The sequence below is a fragment of the Doryrhamphus excisus genome, chromosome 4, assembly GCF_030265055.1.
Source record: "Doryrhamphus excisus isolate RoL2022-K1 chromosome 4, RoL_Dexc_1.0, whole genome shotgun sequence".
NCBI lineage: Eukaryota > Metazoa > Chordata > Actinopteri > Syngnathiformes > Syngnathidae > Doryrhamphus > Doryrhamphus excisus.
The window spans coordinates 10,825,830-10,850,774 of NC_080469.1; the positions used below are offsets into that span (position 1 = coordinate 10,825,830).

The window sequence follows — 24,945 nt, forward strand, 5'->3', positions numbered from 1 at the left end:
ATAGACTTTCCTAGGGAGGCGGAGGACTATGATCCCCCTAGAGTTGGAACACACCCTCCAGTAACCGTTCTTGGAAAGGGGGACCACTAATCAAGAGGTACTGTTCTGGACTTTTACGTGGACTTTTACGTGTAGTAAAAATGAAAAATATACATTAAGAAATATCTGTTTAAAAATAGAGCCAGTACACAAAAAGGTGAGGGAACACAAAAACCAAGGCAGTACCTGAAGATCAATACCAAATTGTTGATGAAAAATTGAGTCTAGGAAAAATAAGGTTTGACTCTATTCTTGGACAGCTATTTGTAAACATAAACAAAGAGTCAAAGTTGCATTTAGACAAAGTGTTTTTTAATGTGATGGAAGTTGTTGCTGTGGTATTTTTGGATCATTTCATTGGCTCTGTTCCTCATAAAAAAATATGTCACTCAATTTTCTAGAAAAACAGCCACCATGTGCCAATTTAATTCCATTAGCAAGGAGTAAAACCTGGATTACAAAAAAGACTGACCTTCAGTTGGTTGTGCTATGTGTCCAGTATGTTCTATATCTTACTACTTTTCTCCTTTAAGATGAACAGACAGATATTCAAGACTTTGCTATTAGATGCATCCTGTTATTTGTGTATCTGCTCTTCTCTAGCAGGCACAGTAAACATCAACACAAGCAGAAACAATACAAACAAAGATGGGATTTCTTTCTTTTTTTCATGCCATAAGATCAATGACGCGAGTCAATAGAATGTACAATAAAGAACAAAAATGTGTTGCAAAGAATGCTGAATCAGACACGTCAGGTTCGTCATCCGAGAATGCCTTCATGTCAATATCTTAATTAAATCCTGCAGGGGCAAGGGGGTGGTGAGAGAGGGAGAGACTGCACTCTAAAAAGCAATACGGGAAGAGAGCCAGGGAGATCATTACCAATCAGCCCGCTTGGTTTTTACATCCCTGTGCACTGCTCCATGACAGTTAAAGCACTAAAGCTGGAATGAGAGAAGCAGATGGAGCCAAGGGAGTAAGGGTACTGATGGACACTTTACCATGTGGGTATCAAAGGGGAAGCAGAAGAGGGTTACAAACTCTTCATATACATAAGGAAGAGACTTGATTGCACTGCATCCATGTTGTGCAGCTAAATCCCGCTTGACAGCTGATCCGGTGATGGGGTCAGAGTTAGGAAAGGCTTGTATCCTGCCTGTGACAGGAAGGCTTAGAGAATTCCATTCATTATTCCCATTGAATTGTGACTGAGGTGCTCTCACTCTGTAAAGAGACGCCATATTGGCTGGTTCTTAATGGAAACTGGTATTTTTGCTTTTGCAATGAAACTAGTGAATAAAGGGACCTTGGTTCTTCATCATAATTATATACAGTAAAGAATTTACTTTATATTGCACACAAATATGTCACAGAATTGTGTCAAACTAAAAATCCAATGACTGTACATTTGTATGTTTTCAAGAGACCCTATTATATAGTGTAAAGGTATAGTGTATAATGTAAAAGATTACCAACCCTACACAAGACATAGTTCGACAAATCACAAAGACGGTTTAGAACAAGGGTCTTAAACACGCGGCCCGCGGGCCAAATGTGGCCCGCAGGACACTAGTTTGAGGCCCCCGCCTTTATAGGAAAGTTTAATGTTAGTGCAGCCCGCGCAAGTTTGATATGGATGTTGTATGGTATCATGTACCCAGAAAAAATTATTACGTTTGATTAATGTTCATGTTAAAGGTTAAATAACTGTTAATAGTTATCCTTCCTATCTGTGTGGAAGTGGTACGTTTTTGGCTATTTAAGTTTAAAGAAAATAATTTGAAGGCTACCGTTTAGGTCGCTAGCTCTCTAGTTTGCGAGTTAGCATGTGTCTCAAGACCCTGCAGTTGCGCAATATGTTGTAAATAAAAAGAGTATAAATGTGACTATAGTCGTGTTTTGTCATGTCTACAGGGCTCTAATAATGCTTTGTTAATTTTAATCTGAAAAAAATAATTTGTCTACCCACCAATGGGTCAATAATAGTATATGTGGTTTCGTCAGTTTTTATTATTTGCCGTTTTATTATTATTATTATATTTATTTATTACTGATTGATTGATTTTCTTTATTCTTGATTTGTTTATTTATTTTTCATCTTATTTTGTGCAGAAAAATAAAAATTAAGATATTTGAGAACAGTGGAATGTTTTATCAGAGCTTTTATTGTAGAAAATCGGAACCAAAGCACTGAAAAAGTTTGTATATTTTTCTGTTTTTAATAAATGCGTTTTTTTTTTTTTTGGAAAACCTGATGCGGCCCAGCCTTGCCCAGACCCTAGCTCCAGTGGCCCCCAGGTACATTGAGTTTGAGACCCCTGGTTTAGAAGGAGCACATTTGGAAACCAATAAGAAAATTCAATGGTTAATGAACACAACTACTGTGACATTTTGTGAGTTTGACAAATGAAACAATGACAAAATGCAAATACTAATGGGGTTCATTACCCCCCACACATACGTACAGTATGTTTTATTCCTGAATTTCCTACCGTAAAGGTTTCTGTTTCCACGCTATACATTTGTGCCTGAATAGTGTGGCACTGAGGATAATCCCTGGCACTCTGAGGGGTGTGGAGTGTTTCTGTTGACTGACAGGAAAGGAAACCTCTATTCCCACGGATTACGTCAATTTAAATGCAATGATTCATCTGTTTTCAAAGACTTTAGTAAGGTCTTCCTTTTCTTCACTAATGTTTCATGGATTGTTTAGTCATTTCCTTCTGTTTTTCAGGCTATTGGGGTGATTTTATGCTCTCTAGCTGTTAAACATAATTGACTAAATGGAAATTAGCTTTAAGAACTGAACTTTAGATATGACTCTGGCCTTTCTGTACAACGCTTTTGATAGTGGTTAGATTCACTGTAACGTTGCTGTGTCACCTTTCTAAAGAACCCTTTCAATCTCCCCTCAGGAAAAGAAATGCACCAAGGCCTGTATATTGAAATGCAGTTCATTTAACATTCTTCTCTCTTAGCCTGTTCAATCTGTTCCAGAACAATAATCACAGCCCATTCTGCTTTCTTCCCCCTGGTATTTTAGCTTAGGTAGACTGGTAGATCAGTCATACAAGTTGATTTTGAAAATGTATTTTTCATTTATATAGTACATTTGGATGTGTCACCTTAGAGATGCAGGGATTTCAGCTCACACTTTAGGCAACAGAAATGTTCATTATTATCCCTCTCATTACAGAGTATGTACATCCACACACTGTGAAGAGTGGGCAGCAAAAAAAAAGAAGGAAAGAACTGAAGGGGTGAGTCTGAGCTTTCTATCGCCACAAGACAAAAACAATTACCATCAGTGTCTGTATCCATTTGTTCTAATGTGGATGAAGATAAGCAGTCGACAGTTCTTCCAGTCAACCTCCACCTCATTTGGTTTCTTAAAGAAGAAAGCCATTGCTGCAGCTACCACCTACTTTTAATATATGAGATACAATGCATATAGGAATTCAGATTTTAGAAAAGGCCACAAATTCAGACTTCCAGCAGTATGGGATTCTACCACATTTGTAATTAATTCAGTTCCTCATACTCGGCATACATGGAAATATGAAAATGATCAGACGCTATTTTTAATAATGAAAAGATACTTTTACTTATGTGTGTATGCTTATTTGATAAAGGATAGAGGACTAAGTGGAGGGCGGGGAAATTTTCCCACATGTGCAGTGGATTGTGAGATATGTGTACGTGAGGCTCCTTCTACTGTCCTGTACATTAAGCTAAGTGCTCCTCAGCTCTCCAGCAGTATTACAAAAGTAAATGGAGTCTCATGGCTTGAGGGGTGGGGGGGATGTCGTCCAACTGTGACTCAAAAGCAAGAGAATGTCCCAATCCCTGGGTCATTGCATCTGTGAGTCATCAAATTCATAGGAGGAAAAAAAGCCTTTCTGTGTTTTTGTACCATGTGCATCATTTTGTCTTTTGTATGTAATGTTCATGATCCTATCCAGCATACATAATACGATGTTTCAATTTCAGTATTGAGTATTTATGATAAAGCCTCAAATTATAGAGGCGCTGTACAACCTGAGGTTATTCTTGTGGGGATATGAGTAAATAAAGTAAAATGTTGTCCTTTCGTCAATGGTGTTATCTACAGCATGAAAAAAAAAATCACCAAATGGCTTTGAATGAGTTAAAGTAATTGAAATAGACACAATGTGTGAACCATGTGCAATCAAGCTGATGGGGTCTGTGGCTGTCATTGTGACGGTGCAGACAATTTATCTTCCTGGAGAAGAAGGCACCGTACTTTAATAAGCTGGCTAGCTGTACTGGTAGACTACTAATATCATGTGACAGCCTTGTGTATATTGTGACAGCAGGATGTTGGGAATCATCCCAAATGGAAGTGATCCATTAGTTTTTCACTGCTGTGCTGGCACAAAAGGGCCATTCAGGGAGCTGTGCATCTCCAAATTGTCACATCAGGAAGTTGTCACATGGGAGCTCCTTTTAATTAATACAAATTCTCCCCTTGCATATGATGGTTCTGTTCTTTGAACACTTACTGTGTGGTCAGCATTAGATCACATGCGACAGGGAAAGGATCCTTCAACTAATTATTAGAGTTGAAAACATTAATATCAATTATTAATGTAATTTCCACTGACATCCAAAATGTACAAGCTTGCCTATAAAAAGCAACAACTTGCCAGTTCTAGCCAGTTTGTATTAGACCTATTTTTGTTTAGCACGTCATCTAGCCACCTAACTAGATTGTTCCATCAGACGGGATTACCCGCATCACTCAATGAAATACAATTATTGATTACGCCGCTTCCCTCCCCGCATCCCTCCCCACATTCCTCCCTCCCACTACGCTCCATCCCTCTCCCGCCACCTCCTCTTCTGAAGTGCTGCAGCGAGAGAGCACTGCGTCGGGTAGGGGGGAAAAAAAAAGCCACGCTGCGCTCTTCAGTTAGGTCGGGTTCACTTCTATTGTGAAAAAAACACCTAGAAGATTTGTACAACCGACAGCTATGGGCTTTTACAAGCTCCATCTACTTTTGTCTCCTTAAATGAAGGTAAGCCTTTTTTTCTGCAACAATTCAAGTTGGGAAATCCATTATCATCTATTCAGTGTTTTGTGTTTTTCAGATGAACGGTCAAAGTAAAAAAAAACAAACATTTGTTTTGAAAACAAATTTTGTACTTAAGTATACAAAATAATGTTTTGTGTCTGAAAAATAGAGGGAGGGATTATTGATGTGTTTGTGGACATTTGTAAAAAGTTATGCAGTGTGGCTCCTGGCATCATTTACTGGAGGTAGCTGCTGTTAAGGACTAATATATGAATTGTCTTTCTTGCAATTAGTTCAATTCATCTGTCCAATTCATGGCGATTTTGCAAATTGCTTGTGTGGTCTAAAGTTTTACAAGTTTTATGGTTTAACAGTCTTGAGGTTTTTACAGTTTACAGTTTATGTGTTTGTTTCTTGGCTTTTAGTTTGATTAAGATACTTGCTCTTGATATGGGCTTGTTGGTTTTGGACTGAGAGGCTGTAGTGCAATGTAGCCACCTGCCCTGGGGCACTGGGAGCACTCAAAAAGCCAAAAAGAGGAGAGGATGCAGGAGCAGGCAACTGACTCACCCGTGCATAGCACCTCGAGAGGCAATAAGCGATTGACAGGCACAACCACTGAACTGGAAATCTGTAGCAAAACGCTTTGTGAGCAATATGAAGGCTGCTACATCGTAGACGTCCTGTTGCATCTGTATTCATTTTCTCTGTAAGCGGGAAGTATTTTTTTAGTTAGTTTCACAGAATCATGCAAAAGATTATAGATTGGTAATGATAAAGGTTTAATTCATCTTGAACATGAACACAATTTACACTGCAACACTTAAATTTCCGTTTCACATCAGTTGCAATACATTTGTTCACCTCCTGTATTCCAGTGTATTTCTTGCCTATTGTAAGTACAGATTAAAGTGCTCTATAGCCATATAGCACAATAAAAGTCAAGGTTATGCGTACTTTAAAGAGCTGTACAACAGATTTAATGGTAGTAATAAATGGGTAATAGCTGATGACATACTTGACAGAGACACAGTTTGATAGTGAGTGAGTACAGACAATGTACTCACCTGAAATGAAGAGTTAGTAGTCAATGTAAGTGTGGTTGGACATATCATTGTATGCACACAGTGGATCATGTGTCTTCTTCCTTCCTACACTGTAAACATCAACTGCTTTACTGTTTTTTCAAATAGCTAATTTTAGTGCATTGTTTGAGTTCCTTACTCAATCTGGCTTATTATTTGTTTTGAGCATAATTTTAGCTGAATGTTTACCAGATCAGCATTTGAATAGTTGTCATTTTAGGAATAAAGGGTTTGTATGGCCATAGCGAAAGATTAGATTAGGTTTTCCATTTATTTCAAAATGATTATTATTGTTATTGATCTTGTTAGTATTATTACTGTATTATTTATACGTAAATAATATTTCTAATATACGTACCTAAAATGTGTCTTTATATAATAAACTGAACATACACAAAGTATTCCTCATTGAAGATAAAAGCCTACAGGGCAGCCATAAGCCTAGTATGAATGATAATACACGTAATATGGAAGTGGCAGTGCATGAGTGCTTTGCTTTGCACACACTATAAACCTTGCAATCCTCCCTGCACTCGACATTCCAAGCATCTCTCGTTTTCTGCTTTTTTTTCATCAGAGTTCAACAGCTGCTTCAATGTTAATGTCCAAGTCGAAGCTGTAGTAATTACTACATTTGACCAAAACACAATCGCTGGCTAAGACTTACGTGATTATGTGATACTATTTTGGAAATTCACTATTTCCTCGTTTTGCACTCTAAGCATCATGGGAACTGGGGTTCTACTTCCATCTGTTTTACATGTGCCTTTACATAACTACACATCAACATAAATTATTAATACTAGCTAGTAGCTACAACTGCCGTTATTAGTTTTACTTTTTGTTTCAATTTGTGGAAAGAAGTTCAATGCTTCGGTCATGCATAGTTATAAAACGTTTTACAATTTAACCGCCTTGTTTTGGGTCTTAGTTAATGAAAAGTCTGTTTATCCAGTCCTAGATTTTTTCATTGTTGTTTTCTTAAAAGTAGTATTAAAATATTGTCTTGTCTCAAACATGTACTTTAATTAGAGTAATGATTCTCTATTTGCCATGTGAGTCACGATGTAACCAGCTCAAAATCAAATGGTATGGTCCGATCATCTTAGTATCAACTAGGAAGTTTTCAATGCTAATACTGATTTTTTTTTTTTTTTTTTTTGCCATTTGAACTCTGGATCTCCTGATGGTGAGGCTGACATGTCTTCTGGTAAAATACTGTCTTCCAAAACTTTAGGCATCATAGATCAAGCTCAAAGCGACTTGTTATGCACTTCACTCACCATGATAGTAAACTAACCTAGAGTGCAAGATGCACTGAAGCAGAAACAAAAGCATGAAAAAAGGTGGTTTCTGTCCATTATCTTGACAAACAACCAAACATAGATTCACCAGATGTTTCATTATTTTGTTGAGATCATGGCTAATGACCCTTGTCGTCAAATGGCCTGAAGACTTCTGGCATTTGTCTGAGAGAGAAATTGAAAGACCATGCATACCACCATATCTAAACATTATGGGTGCAAAGAAATTCACTCTTTGGGTCTGTTCGATACATTTACATACATGACCTTGCTTTTTTAATTAGAATTTCATTGAAATTGCCAAAATTTTTCTCACCTTAAAAGTACAGTTCTGTCAGTTCACACTGAATCCGTCCGGAAGCATTCTACAAGACTAAAATTCCTGCGTTATGGCGCCCCCAATCCGTTTGGGGTCTATGTTTTTTTTTTCGGACGCCACAGCCAGAGCATTCTCTGCTTATTTAATATTGCAAGCCAAGATGCCTAATAGTGAAACGTCCGGTGCATTTCAAAATAAAATCAGTCCGAAAACACTGCATTACATCTTTTGAATGCCTGTACACTGGCGTTATTTCGGACATGTGAACATGACATCATTACTGGTAACGCACTGGTAACAACGGATGACACAGAAATCTACGGCACTACGGTTGCAAATACGGCGTGCTATCACGTGAACATCTGCTCTCGTGAGTGAGATTTCCACAGTGGACACTCTCCGCAGTGCCTACCAGAGTCAGTGTCAGTGGCACTTTGGGTCAAGCCGGGCTGGCAACATATGCAAGTTCACCTGACAGTCAATAATTTGTCAACACTTACAGTATACACAGACTACTCTGAAACATATGTAAGTTAAAATTCTATAGTATTTGTCCCTTGAGATGATGATGCACTGTAATAAAAATTGGTTTCCTGTACATCTACAATACATACGTAGTATCAGCAGGGAGGCCTGTGTTCATGGGGTTTACCATGATGATCTTTAACAATCAAAAACTACATGGTTGTTGATGACCACAATGTATCCCATGGGTATTTGTACCAATTTAAGAAAGTGGCTGAACACAGTAATCATCCAATAATAAGGTTATTATCAGAACAATTTTGCTTTGCTTCCTAAGAAGGGGCGATACACTCATCTTATGAGACTACACATGGTATTGGGTTCACAAGAACAAGATGAGGCAATATTTTATTTAACATTACTTGTGTACACAACCTCCGTCAGTAATGCCATCAGTGCTTGATGAAATCTCCTAATGGAAGACTGTTGAGGCCACCATTTCTCCATTTTGATGGGATTACTTGCAGCGCTGCCCACTTAGAGATGGAACCTGCTTCTTCCTGATACTAATGGAGCAAACCAGCCTCCACACGTATGTACTGGTGACTGTCTTACAAAGGGCAGAACCTGCATTTGAGATTCTCCATGGAAAGTGTACAAAAGTGGGGAAATGTAGTGCTGTGTTTAAAATGAAGCTTAAAACGTCATTGCATCAGTTGAAAATGAATGATTGGATTGGCACGGAGGAAGAAGCAAGCAACAAGGACATACTTCTTTGAATGGTCTTTTTTTATTACATTGGTTAATGGCAATGTCTAGTCTTGACGACTGCACTACCAAGAACAGCATTATTGATTTTTACTCATGGTCTTTTTTTTTTCTTTTTGAATCAATCAGCCTTCCATTTTAGGACCACAATGGATCACAAAAGCAAAGATACGTTCCACTGTGTAACAACAATGCAGGAAGCACATGAGAGACACAACATACAGGTCTTCATTTTCTCAATATTTTTAATCAATAATAATTAAACACTAAATATTACACAAAAAAAAAAAACACCGACAGTACCCAAAGCCTGTAGGAAGAATATTGGGATTATTTTATGCGTGCACACAAGAAAACTTTGCAAGCAGCCAGCTCGCAAAGGTAAGGCAGTAAGGAGTGAGTGCGTGGCCAGTTTAAAAGTACATTGTGTACATTGGCCGACCACGGCAGGGGCGACATGCTCCTCCAGTTGAACTGTGGTCTCTCCACCTCCCCACCCAACATTAATGCCCCTTGCCTGGCCACTGTGGGCGGCTTCTTTTGGCTAACACTGTGCTTTTCCTTAGCTTGGTGGATGTATTTGCAACATAGTGCATCTGACATTAATGCCCCTTGCCCGGCCAGGGTGAGTGGCTTCTCCTGCTGTACAGCCATAGGTGCCGTAGAAAGCCAGTATATTCACGATATATATATGTATATATATATGAGCACGAGCCTCCGAGGATGCCCACACACGTACGGCCCCCGTGAGTGAAATTAAGATAAGAACTTTGATCCCACAGCATATTAATTCACATTACATCAACTATAGAGCACAAAATAGTGCCAAAACTAAAAATAAATTAAGTATTTATAAAAGACTTACAAACAGAATTGCACATATCGAAATCGGAAATTGAGAGTTGGCCAGTATCGGACTTCCCTAATTCATTTTACCCTTCATTTTATCAAAGTGTGACTGTGCACTGCGCACACTATTTTTTTGTGTATTTTTTTTACACTCAGCTCTGAGCTAGTGAATACATTGTACAATGTTGTGCGCCTAGCCCCGCCCCGCTCACTTGCTTACCATCATGGCAAACTTTCTGCTCCATTGAGAATTAAACACTCTTACATGCATTTGCGGGTAAGCGTGCTGTCGTATTATGTAGTGTTTTTGGTGCCAATGAACTAATTCCTAAGAACATGATAAACGCTAAACATCAATGGAAATAAAAGGTCTAGCTAATGAGAAGAGAGAGAATGAAATAGGACAAAACTGTCCTTCAGCTGTCTTGTTTGCAAGTGTTGTTAGTTTGATTGTGATTGCGCCTGTTACTGTGTGCACAGTCAGCGGGGATGGCTCTTCAGCTCTGGTCAGGTGGTCTTCTGTGAGCCTTGGTGTCTTCTGAGCTTCATCACGCCTGACAGCACACCTCACCATGCACTCCATTGATTTTCTGACAGGCAGACACCACCAGGAGCTGTGTGATCATGCTTGTCAATGTGCATAGACTCAAGGGAAAAAAGAACAGTTTGCTTAAGAACAACATGGCCTGATCCTTAAGCAATGTATGGGGTAGTAGTCACACACTTGAACGCTGACACATCCCCTGCTGTTTGTTGAGTGACTAATAGTTAAAACTAGTCGGTTTGTGAGATGAGCTGCCATGTACTGCATCCTTAGGTCTGAGGAGTCAATTCCACAACACTATTTTCAATTCATTCAGAAACTAAACAAAAGGGCTGAATTTAACAATATTTGTATGACTTTTCATACTGGACTGGACTGGGTGTGCTACATTTATTTTGTCCTGAAGCATGTGGGAGGAGTTTGGTGAGGCCACAGACTATGAGTTTTGGTCAGCCTAAAAAAAAGTCCTGGCTATCCATTTGCCACCTTACCAAGTTTATGCCAGCTGATAGGCTGGCAAGTGGCATCGTTCACCCTAGCCTGGTCGCCGGTCAATTGCAGCTCATCAATGCTTTTATAAAATTCACTCATTCATTCATTTTCTACCGCTTTTCCTCACGATGGTCGTGGGGGGTGCTGGAGCCTATCCCAGCTGTCTTTGGGCGAGAGGTGGGGTACACCCTGGACTAGTCGCCAGCCAATCACAGGGCACATATAGACAAACAACCATTCACACTCACATTCATACCTATGGACACTTTGGAGTCGCCAATTAACCTAGCATGTTTTTGGAATGTGGGAGGAAACCGGAGTACCCGGAGAAAACCCATGCATGCACGGGGAGAACATGCAAACTCCACACAGAGATGGCCGAGGGTGGAATTGAACCCTGGTCTCCTAGCTAACCACTCGACCGCCGTGCCGCCACTTTTATAAAATAAGTGAATATTTTCTTCTCACTGATTAGCTGGTAGATCATCTGGTAATTCATAGTATGCTATGTGGGCCTCTTTTGAACACCCACTTAACTTACCAAGTATGGTTCCAAGCTCAATTATGGGCACCAAGCCAATTCCTATTACTGTCTAAGAAACCACCGTTGCCAGTGGAGGCATTAAAGCAATTATTGGTTCTTGCATTAAAGAGTGCGCTCATAACTACAGAAGTCATCCAACGAGCCAAAGAGATTAGTGGAGTCACCTTGAATCAGCAGTGTCATTTTGTCCAGTAAAATTGCATTATGGGAGCTGGAGCTGGCCCTGTGATTTGTGTCCTCTTGACAAGGCTTCAGTGTTCATTAGAGGCTGTGCTGAACAGCTCTGAGACGCACGGAGAGGGTGCACTCTGGACAGCTCTGATCTCCTCACCCTGCTTTTTCAAACCGCTCTGATTTAGTCTTACAGCCATTTACAGCAAACAAGTGTTTTCAATCGGCAAAAACTCTAAATTGTGTGCATTTTTTGTTTTCTTCTATTTGTTTTAGTTGGCAATGTTATACATATTGGTTTTGTATTGGACTTTTTTTAATCCGCTTTTGTGTCCGTTCATTTCTGCTTGAAATCACTACTTTCCAAGGCAGTGAAGTCAGTGAATGTATTTTGACTTCTGATTGGATGAGCCAGGAGAAGGCAAGAAGGAGACTGCTGTGGATATATATGTCTATGGTTGTTTGTTTTAATGAAGTGACTGTTGATCAACCACCTTGTCGTCATCCTCTCAACGTCTGGGCAAAAGCTACACTATTTTATATCAAAACAAACACATCACAATCTGCAAGAAGTGTAACCTGGAAGGATTTACAACTCTGAAATGGGTAGATGACGCATTTTGCCTCTGTACTCACAGGGTGTAATTGCTAAAAGTGGTGTCATTTCTAATTTTTAACTTTTATTTGTGTAATGGAAGAGGAATGTAGATATTGTAAAATGCACTTGATGACGCAGATTGCTGCACGCACCTTTTTGAGGTCTACGTTGTGGGACAACTCAATGATATTTTCCTTGCAGTTCAGATGAAATTAAATTGAAGTCTGACATGTATGCAATAGGGCATAGCAATTTCCGGTTAAATGTGTTTTTTTGTACCATGAGACAATATGGAGTCAGCAGCCCAGACCTCTGCTGTGGGATGTAATAGTTTGAGCGTGAAATCACATTAGACTGGGCTCTCCCTCTCATTAGCACTTGTATCCCAGCTGGGAAAAGACCTCTCCACCCAGCATTGTAAAAATTAAGGCAGAGCATCTCTATTATAACCACTTCATAAACATTCTAATATATTGATTTTGAATAAGCTATTATGTTGGAAACGTTATTTATCAATGGAACGTAAGAGAACATAACACTGGACATCATTTTTTTATTTTTTTAAATTAAGCCAGTGTATATTGTTTTTTACCATGCATGTTGTTAGTGTCCGTGTGTACATACATTAGCACAGCATGTTTAGATGTGTATGTTTGTAACATAATAAATGGCAATGAACACAAAGATGTTGATAGAACACATTCACCTCAGATGAAATATACCAAGGCTGTTATGGTTGGACTGCCACTCCCATTCTAATAAACCAACTCTCTTATGTCAGCCAATTTATTTCAGGCAATGTAAAAAATATTAGCTTGGGTTATTTGGAGGGTTATTTTTTGTTAAATTATTGCTTTGATATGTGGTTACTGCATACTCACACGTTGTGTTCCTTGATGCTGTTTCAGGCCCACTGAGCTCACAATTCCAAGTGTAAAGTCGGCCCTCTTGCTTGTCTCCCTCGTATACCAACCGTTGTGGTCAGAATGGAGGACACATACAATAACAGGACTTCCCTGGTTAAAGGGGCTAAGGACATGGTCAAGGAGGCAAAGCGGCAGGCAACAAAGAAGGTCAACAAAGTGGTGGATCGTGCCGCGGACGAGTATTCATCCCATCACAACTATTCACGCTTCCAGGACGATGAGGTCGATGATGAGGAATTCTACAGGAATCCACCTAGGCAAGATGGAGACGGTTACCATGACAACGACGAGGGTTCCAGCGATGCCACAGAGGGCCACGACGATGAGGACGAGATATACGAGGGCGAGTACCAGGGGGTGCCCTCCACGGGAGACAGGAAGCATAAGGAGGGCCAAGTGGCCTTGGGGCAACCCATGTCAGATGCAATGAGGGACAGAAAGGAGCTGGAACAGGAGCGACAGGCTGATGAGGAGGAGCTGGCTCAGCAGTACGAGCTGATCATCCAAGAGTGCGGCCACGGGAGGTTCCAGTGGCAGCTGTTCCTGGTTCTTGGATTGGCCCTCATGTCTGATGGGGTGGAGGTGTTTGTAGTGGGCTTTGTGCTTCCAAGTGCTGAGACAGACATGTGTGTGCCCAACTCCAGCTCTGGCTGGCTAGGTAAGAAAAGTATCCTTATATGTATATGAAGTGCATGCTTGTAGAATTGAAGTGATTGAATCAAAGTGTCGTACAATTAGAATGACCCAGCATTCGGGTTTAGTCCACCTTCCACCCTATGTCAGCTGGAATAGGCCGGCATAGACCTCGAGTAGAATAACTGGTAAAGAAAATAGATATATGTATAAAATGGGGCGGCACGGTGGTCTAGTGGTTAGCGCGCAGACCTCACAGCTAGGAGACCAGGGTTCAATTCCACCCTCGGCCATCTCTGTGTGGAGTTTGCATGTTCTCCCCGTGCATGCATGGGTTTTCTCCGGGTACTCCGGTTTCCTCCCACATTCCAAAAACATGCTAGGTTAATTGGCCACTCCAAATTGTCCATAGGTATGAATGTGAGTGTGAATGGTTGTTTGTCTATATGTGCCCTGTGATTGGCTGGCGACCAGTCCAGGGTGTACCCCACCTCTCGCCCAAAGACAGCTGAGATAGGCTACAGCACCCCCGCGACCCTCATGAGGAAAAAGCGGTAGAAAATGAATGAATGAATGAATGAATGAATGTATAGAATGTACAAACAATGCTTGTACTACATTGTTGCACATTTGGATGTTCATGGAAAAATGAACCTTAAAGCTTTTTACTCGATCCACTTTAGTGTTTTTGACCCCCTTTTGGAAATTTAAGTAATACTCCTCTCATTTTTGAAGTCCAAGTCACATACTGTACACACCAACACACACACAATTTGATGGATCTGCTTTTGAACCTGCAACGCTCTGCTCTACAAGCCGCCTTATGGACTATGCCGCTGCTACCCCTTCATTTGACTAGAAAGTATGCCACTTTCATGTATTCTATGTACCATGTCACACTTCAGCCTGTATTTGTGTGTCACATCAGAGGGTAGCCAGTACTATTGTTCCGCTGTGCTCTGTGTTGAGCAGTGGTCCCAGCAGTCCTGATAGCTGGAGGTGTATAATCCATCACCATGGTGTTGTGCACAAAGACTGACTTACTCACTATGTCAGGGTACCAGAATGGCACCCAGGAAGTCTCAAGATAGCGTACGCACGCTCCCACAGTGAGACGTGACAACGCAGTGACAGCACAACATTCACAGCTCCTTTGAGGATATGCTGCAGTTTGCAAGCTGCTGTTCATTTAATGGTACACTTTCTGCCTCAAATTTCAGGTAGCTTGCCTGATATGTATGATTCAGCAACTCAGAAGAGAGCAATCTGAGAGCAGGGATTCTCAACTGGTGGGTCGCGTGCCGAAAGTGTTGTGTGATTTTCAATGAGTCGCGAGTTCTTTGCTCGGAAAAAAAAGACTGATGTCCACAAATGCACCTGACCTTCTGGTCTGTGCTCTTTGCTTGTGAAGCTGCTGCAAGGTGTGTGCATCGACAGCCACAAAACCTTTGCCAACAGTCCTTTTAAATACAAGATATTTAGGTCTGTCAAGATAACAAATTTTGCTGGACGAGAATTGTCCTACAAATTATCGAGTTGGTTTTTATTTATCATGTGGTTAGTTGACAGGCCTAAAGATATTTGAGATGTTTGTCGCAGTTTATCATTTAGGGTGAGAGTGGGTTCCGCAGTCAAACCAGTTGAGAACCACTGCTATAGGGTATCTTTCTAACTAATCGCCGTTAATTGGTATCAGACCCGACCAAGATAAGCGACTTTCTGTTGGATATTTTTATAGGTGAGGCATTAAAAACTTGTTTATAACTTAAATACGTTCTGTAGCATTACCACAGCCCTCTACACATGCAATAATATCTTTTATAGTATTTTTCACCCAATACAGTACTAGACATAACAATAGAAAATAGCATTAGCATCAACAGTGTACTTCCTACAGTGGCTATTGTGTCTTAAATATAATGTTATTAACACCTAGTGACCAGTGTACAGTACTACTGTAATGGTCCCATTTGTAGTTAATTAAAAACTTGTCACCAACACGCTTCAATCGCTTTATCAAGAAGTGGAGAACACATGCAGTGAACATTCACACAGGAGCTGCTGTCGGCCACAACACACACCAGTCACTCACAATTTCCACACTGCTAACACTTAGATAAACACAGTCAACTCCTTAAATACGCAAACAACAAGTCACAGATATTACACTACATACCATTTTTATGCTTAAAAAAGCTTAACTTAGGCCAAGAATACTTTTTTTAAACGGTGAGAGCGTATCCTCAAAATTAAAATAGCAAAGTGGCGAGAGACGACTGTATGTGAAAAGTGATGTCATGTTAATTATTATACTTCCCTCTGAAACTTCCTTCTTTATTTCACCAATACAATAGTGTTTTATACTTCCCACATTGTGAATACAATTGGGCATATTATGAGCCACGATGGTTTTAGAGATGTTTTATTAATATTTTAAAGCTGTTAGTTTGGGCTACTATAGTTGCCATTCTATGTACTGTATGTGTGGCTTTCCATGTGTCCCTTTGCAAATATCTATATAAGCGCTTTTCTTTCCTTAGTCAAGCGAGGTCTAACAGGGATTCATGCTCGATACACTCAGCCTGTCCTTGTTCGTGACTCCTCTCTCTCGCCCTCCTTTTTGCAACGCTTTTCTTTTTGTCCGTGGTCTTCCCCATTCTCCTCCCTTTTTTTTTATCTCCCCCCACTGATTGCCCGGAGGCTGATCCCTCTTGAGGTGAACATAATTGTTGTGTATGGGTGCTCAAGCATGCCTTAGCTTAGCCTACATCTGGGGTATCCAAAGTGCAGCCCGGGGGCCATTCGCAGGACGCAACTTGTTTTTTTTATCAGTCCATGGCACATTGTAGAAATAAAATTAAAGATAAAAACCCAGCAAAATAAAGCAAAGGGCAAAATGTAAAAAGAAGGAGCTGGAATGTTGATGTTAATGGTAAATGGTCATGCATTGGATCTCCCTGGGTCTTTGAAAAGTGTCCGGTGATTGTATTATGCATTATGTTAATATGTCTATGAATTATATATACATTAATATTGGGAAATGCAAAGCTTGAAATAGGTTTAACATGAAAGGATGAATATTACATTTGAAATGAGACTATGAAGAGAGAATTTCACATGTATTGTGTGATGTTTGCTCAACGGTGGACAGGCAAGGAGGAGGGACAGCTCGGCAGTAGCAAGATTACCAAGTTAAGTGGAATAATAGGGAAGGAGGGTCAGAACGAGATGCTGGCACACTGCCACTATTCAGCACGGCAACAATGTGAGCGGGAGGATTTACTATCATCTCAGATACCCAAGACAATTGCAACACATCACCCTATCATTATGTATTTGTTCTCACAGGCTTTTTTTTTTTAAATGATAATCCCCCTCATTTCTTCTCTTCATTGTCACTGAACAGCCACCGCTCCCTCCTCTTCGTCAGATCAATTGCAGCCTTTTATTCTGTGTTTCTTTACTGTACCATCAACCTCCATCTCCATCTGCATTGCCCCCTCCCCATTTTGTTATCCCTGTTGCCAGCCTCTCTGTGTTGGGCTCCGGGGTCCAGGAGCAGCTGAGCATAGCTAAACTGCGGTAAGATGACAGCATCACTGCAGAGATTACCACCACTTGTGCAGTGCAGCTCTACCAATGGGTGGGAACGTGTCTACATGTGTGGGCGAGGAAGGGATGGGGTTGTCCCTTAATGCTACCAGCAATGTCATCCACAAGTAAGCCATATAACGACTTTCTCCCATTGGGGGCATTTTTTGATTTTATGGCCACTATCATTACTTGTTACAGTCATCAATATTGCTTCATATGACTGATGCTGAGTGAGTCATTTTCAAACCCCGTACACAAGGCTTTACGGTATTGGCTACTTTCATGTGGATCCTACGCCAACTGATGTGACTTGAATATGACAGGATGCCTCAATAGCTTTTTGTGTAGAGGTGGCCGAAAATGGAGGTCGAAATCTGATCAAAGCGACATGTGATGCAGTACAAACGTGATTACTTGCTCCTCAGTGCAAAAGGAGCTGATGATAGCAAAGGGAATATTTAAAGAAAATATGAAGAAGGGGAAAGATGGTGAAAATAGTACAACTGAGGAGAGAATAAGGTGTCAATGATTTTCAAAATTAATTACCATGTTTGTGTGTGATCAGATGACATTTGTGTGTATTACCCAGGGGGAAAACGGAAGTGTGTGTGTGTGTATTCCTTTTGTTTTCTTGCAACAGAGAAGGCTTTGTAAGCTTTGCAGTATAGTTATGGTGTTGAATAATTGGACATTTATACAGTTGGACCATTTCTATGAATGTAATGGGAAATTATGAAAAAAAATTATAGTTTTCTGTGTATGAGGCAATTATTTCTCGACTTTCAAGAAACGTTTGAACTTTTTCAGATAAATTGTGCTTGTTGTTGCTCACTGTAACCTGGAGTGTGTCAATACGCCACTTGACAAGGGTGACAGGTTTTTAAGGAAAGTATTCATTTTTAAAACAACAGTGAACATAAAAGCAAGGAGGGGATGTATAAGGACACCACTATGTAAAATGAGACAGGTGTAAAGAGAAAGTAACTAAACCAATGTACTAAGACGGCATTATGAACATGAATAAAGTGGACAGGCTGTTTAACCGATGCTGAAGCACATCTTCACACTGTGAGCACAGGGCATCAAAGAGAAGAGGTCTTGACTGCAACTTGATGCACCATCACATCATTCTCTAGGGGTTTGTGGGGTGTTCCTCGGAATGTACCAACACTACAACCTGGAACAATCCTCTCTATCCACAAGGGTTTTTGAACGATGCGAAAGGTTATCGGGTTTGACAAGGGAGAGATGTGGCTGCATCAGTATAGGATCAATAAGAATCAGCCATAAATCCTTAGATTAATCCAATGGTTTTCAAACTTGGGGCGGGGGGTTTATGACAAGGGAGGTGCGGTGTGAACAGGTTTCATTATTTACCCTTTAGGTGCCCATTTTCGTCAAGAAAATATTCAGTTTTGATATTACTATTTCAAATGGTTGTACCTTGAAGTGCTTTATCTTCACTCTGTTTATCTTGTTTTTCAGTAACTTATTTAGAAATGTAAGAATGTTTTATTTAATTGTTTAAATCAGAGATGAACTAGCGTTTGCCAGTTTTGTGTGTGTGTGTTTTGTCAAAGCACTGAATCTGTCTCATGTTATGAGTGATGTGTTTTGACACAACAGTATCATGGGCCAAAGCGTTGTCCCTCAGTCTGACAAGTCTCCTGACACTCTGTCATTTGCTGATGTGGGTCATCACATAGTTGTATTTTAGTCACGTGAATGATGCTTGTGTACAAGCTGGCTTCCATTCACACAGTTTTCTGTGTAATGCTTCAGAAATGTTACTTTTCTTCCCTCTGTCGCTTCACAGTCAGGGCCGTAATTTGTCTTTAAACTGCGCTCAACTGAGGTGACATGTATTGATTTAGTTCCTCCTCTTTGTCTACAGACACATAAGGGGACTTGGTCATTTTTTCAGCTAAATCAATGATGGAGCAGCAGAGCGTAACCGTACAAAGTGCTGAGGTTTCATGAATTTATCATTTCAAATATGTTCTTTATTGATCAGCTGACTGTAGCCTTAGCATGAGTGTAATGCAATCTTGCATTATTTTATGCTCCATCATGTGCACCATGGGGGATGTAAAACTGAACTATTAATAAGAGTGTACACTCACGGGGCTAAATAATAGGCATGCCTGCATACTCGCTTTAGTTGTGTACCAGGGTTTCATATGTCTATGTATATAATTAAGTGCATTTATACTATATAAGATAATATTGCATAACAAAAATTCTGCTCAGTTTTTACTTTTGAACACTGTCAGAGTTTTCATTAATATAGAAATGTGCCAAATAATTGAAATATGTTTTTATGTTGGAGCTTCTTATATTGATGCATTGCGCATTGTGATTGTGTGTTGTGGTCAGGGAGTGTTTGAGATGTGCTTAAAAATGTTAAGTCTTTTTTTGCACCTGTCCTGTACAGCAGATTAGTCGTGCAGTATGAGTCAACTGTATGACTGTTTTGCCAGAAACGTTTTCCTTTACAACAGGTGAGACCGGTGCACTCCTCCTGTTCCAATTGCATCACAAATTTATTATTAAAACCACCAAACAGAACATAGAGGGGCGGGAGCGTCAGGTCACATTATTGACTGTGATTGGACTGCGAGTATGGGATATTGGAGAAGTGAAAGAACCAAGATGTATACACAGATGGTGAGAGCATCTACTTCATGGCCTGTTTCTGTGATGTTGGATGGGCCAGGTAGTCAAATGGTGAAGGAATAGTAAGGGCTGTAGTTGTGAGAAGTTATTGAAGAACATTGAGACTGGATATAGAGTTGGAGAATCTGGGAGACAGAATCAGCAATAACTATGGGAGTTATTCCTCCTACAAGTATTGCAATTTCTATAGTTGTACTACTAATAATAGCAAAGACAGACATAATAAATACACAATAATATTAAGTATCAAATTAAAAAGATGCTGAATGCTGGTGTGTGTGATGAAGTGGCTCCTAAAAATATTAAGTTTAAGTCAAATCAAAACAGCAACAATCATCGACATATTACACAGAAAACGGTGCATAACTCACAATCCATTGATTGATGGGACCACAAGAAAACAATACTACATTGACCTGAGAGGACTTCCACACTAGCTTTAAGCAGGCCTTTCTTTGTTCCTGGAGCTTATTTTTGAGTTACAGTATATGTGACACTACGTTGTACTGCTGTGCTCTTTATTGGTGCCAGCACTGCTGACGTCATGCACCGAGATGGCATGCAGCAAGCCGGACAGAACATCAATAAATTCATTACGTAATTGACTGTCCTGTGTAGGATGTAGTCGTTTGTCAAACTGCTTTTATTGCATTGCAAGTAGGAGGGAGTGCAGGTACTTTCCTGCTCTATTTGCTAGTATTGTATGTCTTAACAGTTCAAGTAAATGCCACCAAACAGATGCATGATAGCAAATGTGCATTTGCAATACGGTGCACCATTTCTGTATTCTTCCCAATGAAGCACTTATTAACTTCTCATCACTGTAAGAGCTCTGTTGAATTTGTCCTGGGGTTGACGGCATCATGAGGATAGCATATAGTGTAGCTGCCAAATGTGACAAATAGCTGAGTTTTGACCCCTGAAGCAAAAGAGTCCATGCAGATATTGCTCACAGCAAAGGGGAGTCTGGAGACATGATGTATGTCTCCATTAGGTTTATTGCAAAAACATGAAAAAAGGGGAGTAGCTCTCGCTGTGTGCACAGTGTGGTAAAATGTGACTTTTGCTTTGTGACACCATGACAGAAAATAGTCATTCATAATATGCAAGATGAAAGAAGTCCCTCTTGGGATGGGCGATATGGCCTGAAATCATTGCAACCTCTTGCGATAACGATGCATATTACAAATAAATTATTCCATGGAAGTGGAGACAACCACAGTGTTCACTGTCTGGAACACGATAGTCCCGCAAAAAACGTGTAATGACAACTTTTGCACTACCGATGTTGTGCCAAGATTGTTTGCAGTTAGTAAACAGCTTCTGAGCTCCACCGCACCAGCAGTGCATGACAAAGTGTGTCCGACAATGGGTGCTTCTCCTCTGGCGAGGTTGGAGGAGCAGCAGCGTTACCTATTCTTTGACTTTATACACGGTAAGTCAGGGGGCTTTAGCCAGTTGCTCATGAGCTGCCAGTAGCTCCTAAGCACTTTTCAATTAGCTCTTTATTCTTTTATTATCAATTATACCCACTAAATTTGAAAGTATTGTACGCAGTAGTCAGGAAGTAGATTGGGAGTGTGACCAATCACAGCATATTGGGTGTGCCCGGAGGCAGGCCATGGGTGGAATAAATTCAAACCAAGAAAATACAGCTGGTATAGGTGCAGATTCTGGAAGATCTAGAAAGTTTTCTGTGTGGGTTATTGTGTGTAGTTGCTCTACAGGAGTCCACAACTGAATACAAAGGGTAAAAATTAGCATAATAGGTCCCCTTTAAAGCAAGAATGGATACTGTGAATTAGGTCTATGCTAAGTACATTCTTGGGAATGTCTACTTAATAAAATTAAGAAAATAAATAAATAAATGGAAAAAAAAGAACATCAAATAAAAACACATTTCGTTTTTCTATTAGAGCAAAGAATTATTTGACTAAAACAGTACTTCCAGTACAAGGTACACATGCTTCTACTAAAGAAAATATTTCAAGTTTTTTTTAAACAATTCCATGCCATCAACAGAACAAAATTACAAAACATTGTAGAAGGCAGTACATTTAGTTTATGAATTTGGCTACGATGGCACAAAATTGCTCATGGTCAACAACATGTTTTGTTTTGAGGTGGTAAAAGTATTTTTGTGTTATCGCTTTTTGACAGCTACAGCAAGAACCAAGTCCATATGATAGATGTTGCACCAATCTTTTTTACCTTCATTTTGGATGAGGAAGGATAAAAGTGAAGCAGGCCACTTTAGTTAAGTCGACTTGCACTACTGTGCTCATTTGTCTGCTCATTGATTAGACTATAATCTCTGTAGTCTACAGTTCGATGCAAGGGTTGTATGGGGGATGCAGACTTCTCTATTTGGTAGTCTGAATGGCTCATGAATAAATCAGGTGTGTCACTTAGCAGGAACACATATATCATCTTATTTGATAGCAGCAGAGGGTATTTCACTTTTCATAGTCTCTGTGAACTCTTTCCTAAATACAGTGGAACCTCAGTTTTCTTCATTAATTCCAAAATGTCGGAGAAAAAAAAAGCATGGTAAAACTGCCTCTTTGTGATGTCACAGAGATGCGGACGTCCTTATATGGGCGTGACTGTAAGCCAGATAAGCTCTCTGCCCCCCCCCCCCAAGCTCTGCTTCTCTGTTAACGAAACAAGCTCACAGAGACGTTATTGTATTTGGTTATTCCCAGCAAGAGAAAAGCACTTTAAGCATGTGACCAATCACAGCGGAGTTGGGCGTGTCCGGGTAAGCACGGCGAGAAGCACAAATCCAAGGAAATACAAATGAAATAGGTGCAGATTCTGGAAAATCTAAAACGTTTTCTTTGCGTGTTATTGTGTGTAGCTGCTCTATAGGAGTCCACAATTCAATACAAAGGGTCAAAAAAATATCATAATAGATCCCCTTTATAACATAAGCATGTATTTTATTATGCTTTGTGTTGAATATTATTATTAGTCACATTCAGTGATTTGTCCGTATTCACTGCAAGACTGCCACCATTTTTGTTTTCAACATTTCACTTTTTAATATGCCAGTGACCCTACTAAGGACAAGTGGCATATAGAGTGGATGGATGGACTATAAAATATTTTTTTACAGGAGCTATAGTGTGTCATGTATTTGATTGTTTGACACAAATTAATAAAATTATGTTTTGAAAAGGCCAAGCTGTAATTCTAAGCACACACACAACAACTAAGAAGTCTCAACTTGAAACATGAAAAACTAGAATGAATCATACCTCTGACTTTGTCTTTCCAGGGAGCATTGTTTACCTTGGAATGATGCTTGGTGCATTCTTTTGGGGAGGAATGTCTGACAAAGTGGGCCGGAGACAGTGCCTCCTCATTTGCATGTCCACCAATGGCTTCTTTGCCTTCCTGTCATCTTTCGTTCAGGGATACGGCTTCTTCCTTGTTTGCCGACTTGCCGCCGGGTTCGGGTAAGTCTGCTGAGACTGGAGGTCACTTGGGGGCCAAACCATTAGTAAAAATGATTACAGAACATCAAGCCAGAAGTGTATCCATCTTACTTCACATATACGGTATCTTTGTATCAAAGCAAAATGTTTCAGTGGACATTTGTTTCAGTCTCCACCCTCCTAATGTTCCTTTTGTTGACACGGCGCTAGAATCAATTTCATTTAATGATCAGTTCAAGCCTAATTCACTCTCCCTACAAAGCACAGGGACAGTTTAAATATGTCACAAATGTTCTTCACAGTGATACTTCTTTCATTGGTGTTGCAATGTCCAGCTGCACCTTTAGTAAGAAAATATTCACTCACAAAAGATGATTTCAGCATTTACAAAGATCATAATGCTCACTTCCGATTGGTCCTATCAGACAGTTATTAATTTAACTCTTTGTTTATTTCTGTGCATGTATTTTGCAATGGAGTCATTCTCCGAGTCTGTTTCCAAATATTCAGAATCTATATTTTGTTCTTCAAATTGGCTATACCTAATTATGGTGGCCCTGTATGTAGTAATAATTGTGTGGTAATGTAGTTTAGATTAATTTAAAAAAGGTTGTCCAAACTGCCATTGCAACCTTTATATCAGCAACACGTAATAAGGGATTGTGTATGTGTCATGTTGTGCTGCCCATGTTGCCAATCTAAAACACCAGTGGAAAATGTGTTCAAGCTCAGTTCTTTAATTAAGAAACATTAAGTTATCAAAAAAAATATTAACATGGAAAAAAATGTCATATGCCTAATTTCCATATTTCGGTGCTTCTTGCAGGATAGGGGGCGCCGTGCCCATCGTTTTCTCCTTCTTTGCGGAGGTGTTATCCAGGGAGAAAAGAGGTGAACACCTCAGCTGGCTGTGTATGTTTTGGATGATTGGTGAGATCTACGCTTCGGCAATGGCCTGGGCCATTATCCCCCACTATGGTGAGTCTACCAGCTGTATCACACCTGCTTGGACCAGTGTCAAATGGAGACAGAATATTGATTTTAATTGCAGTGTGTTAAGAAACTAATACAGAGTTAATGTCAGCCTCAAAAGCATCAAGCCAGACTGATGCTTGACTACAGGATACACATGTGTTTCCCTGCGGAATCAATCACCTAATAGCATTGATGTTCTCCTGCAAGGAGACAGAGGTTAACATTATGCATGGATGTCACTTTTATTGTTGTGTATCATTTCATATCACCCATGCAAAGACATTAAATAAGGGAAAGAGCTTTCTAATTTCATTTTCTCCATATTTCCATCTTCCCTACATTTTTCACCTTGCATGTTCAACCCAGTTTCTCCTCTTCTGTTTTGTTGGCTCTGCCTAACTCTGTCCTTCCTTTTATTACCTCCCTGCTCTCTCTCCCGCTCTCTCTCCACTCTCCATCTTGGCAAAGTGTTCTTCTTGATCAAG

General features: G+C 40.0%; 1 protein-coding gene across 3 annotated transcripts in view; it reads left to right on the plus strand.

Annotated features, from left to right (window-relative positions):
* Window positions 1–24,945, plus strand: part of sv2ca (synaptic vesicle glycoprotein 2Ca) — a 35,145-nt gene continuing 10,200 nt past the window's right edge. The window contains exons 1-5 of one of the 3 annotated variants that reach the window (XM_058070067.1): window positions 1–97; window positions 3,238–3,301; window positions 13,125–13,800; window positions 23,326–23,506; window positions 24,312–24,463. In XM_058070067.1, coding sequence (XP_057926050.1) covers window positions 13,203–13,800; window positions 23,326–23,506; window positions 24,312–24,463 — 931 coding nt within the window. In that variant the 5' untranslated portion in view covers window positions 1–97; window positions 3,238–3,301; window positions 13,125–13,202. Of the gene's footprint in view, window positions 98–3,237; window positions 3,302–4,927; window positions 5,081–13,124; window positions 13,801–23,325; window positions 23,507–24,311; window positions 24,464–24,945 lie in introns of those variants that run through there. The other 2 variants (XM_058070066.1, XM_058070068.1) reach the window with 2 other exon arrangements.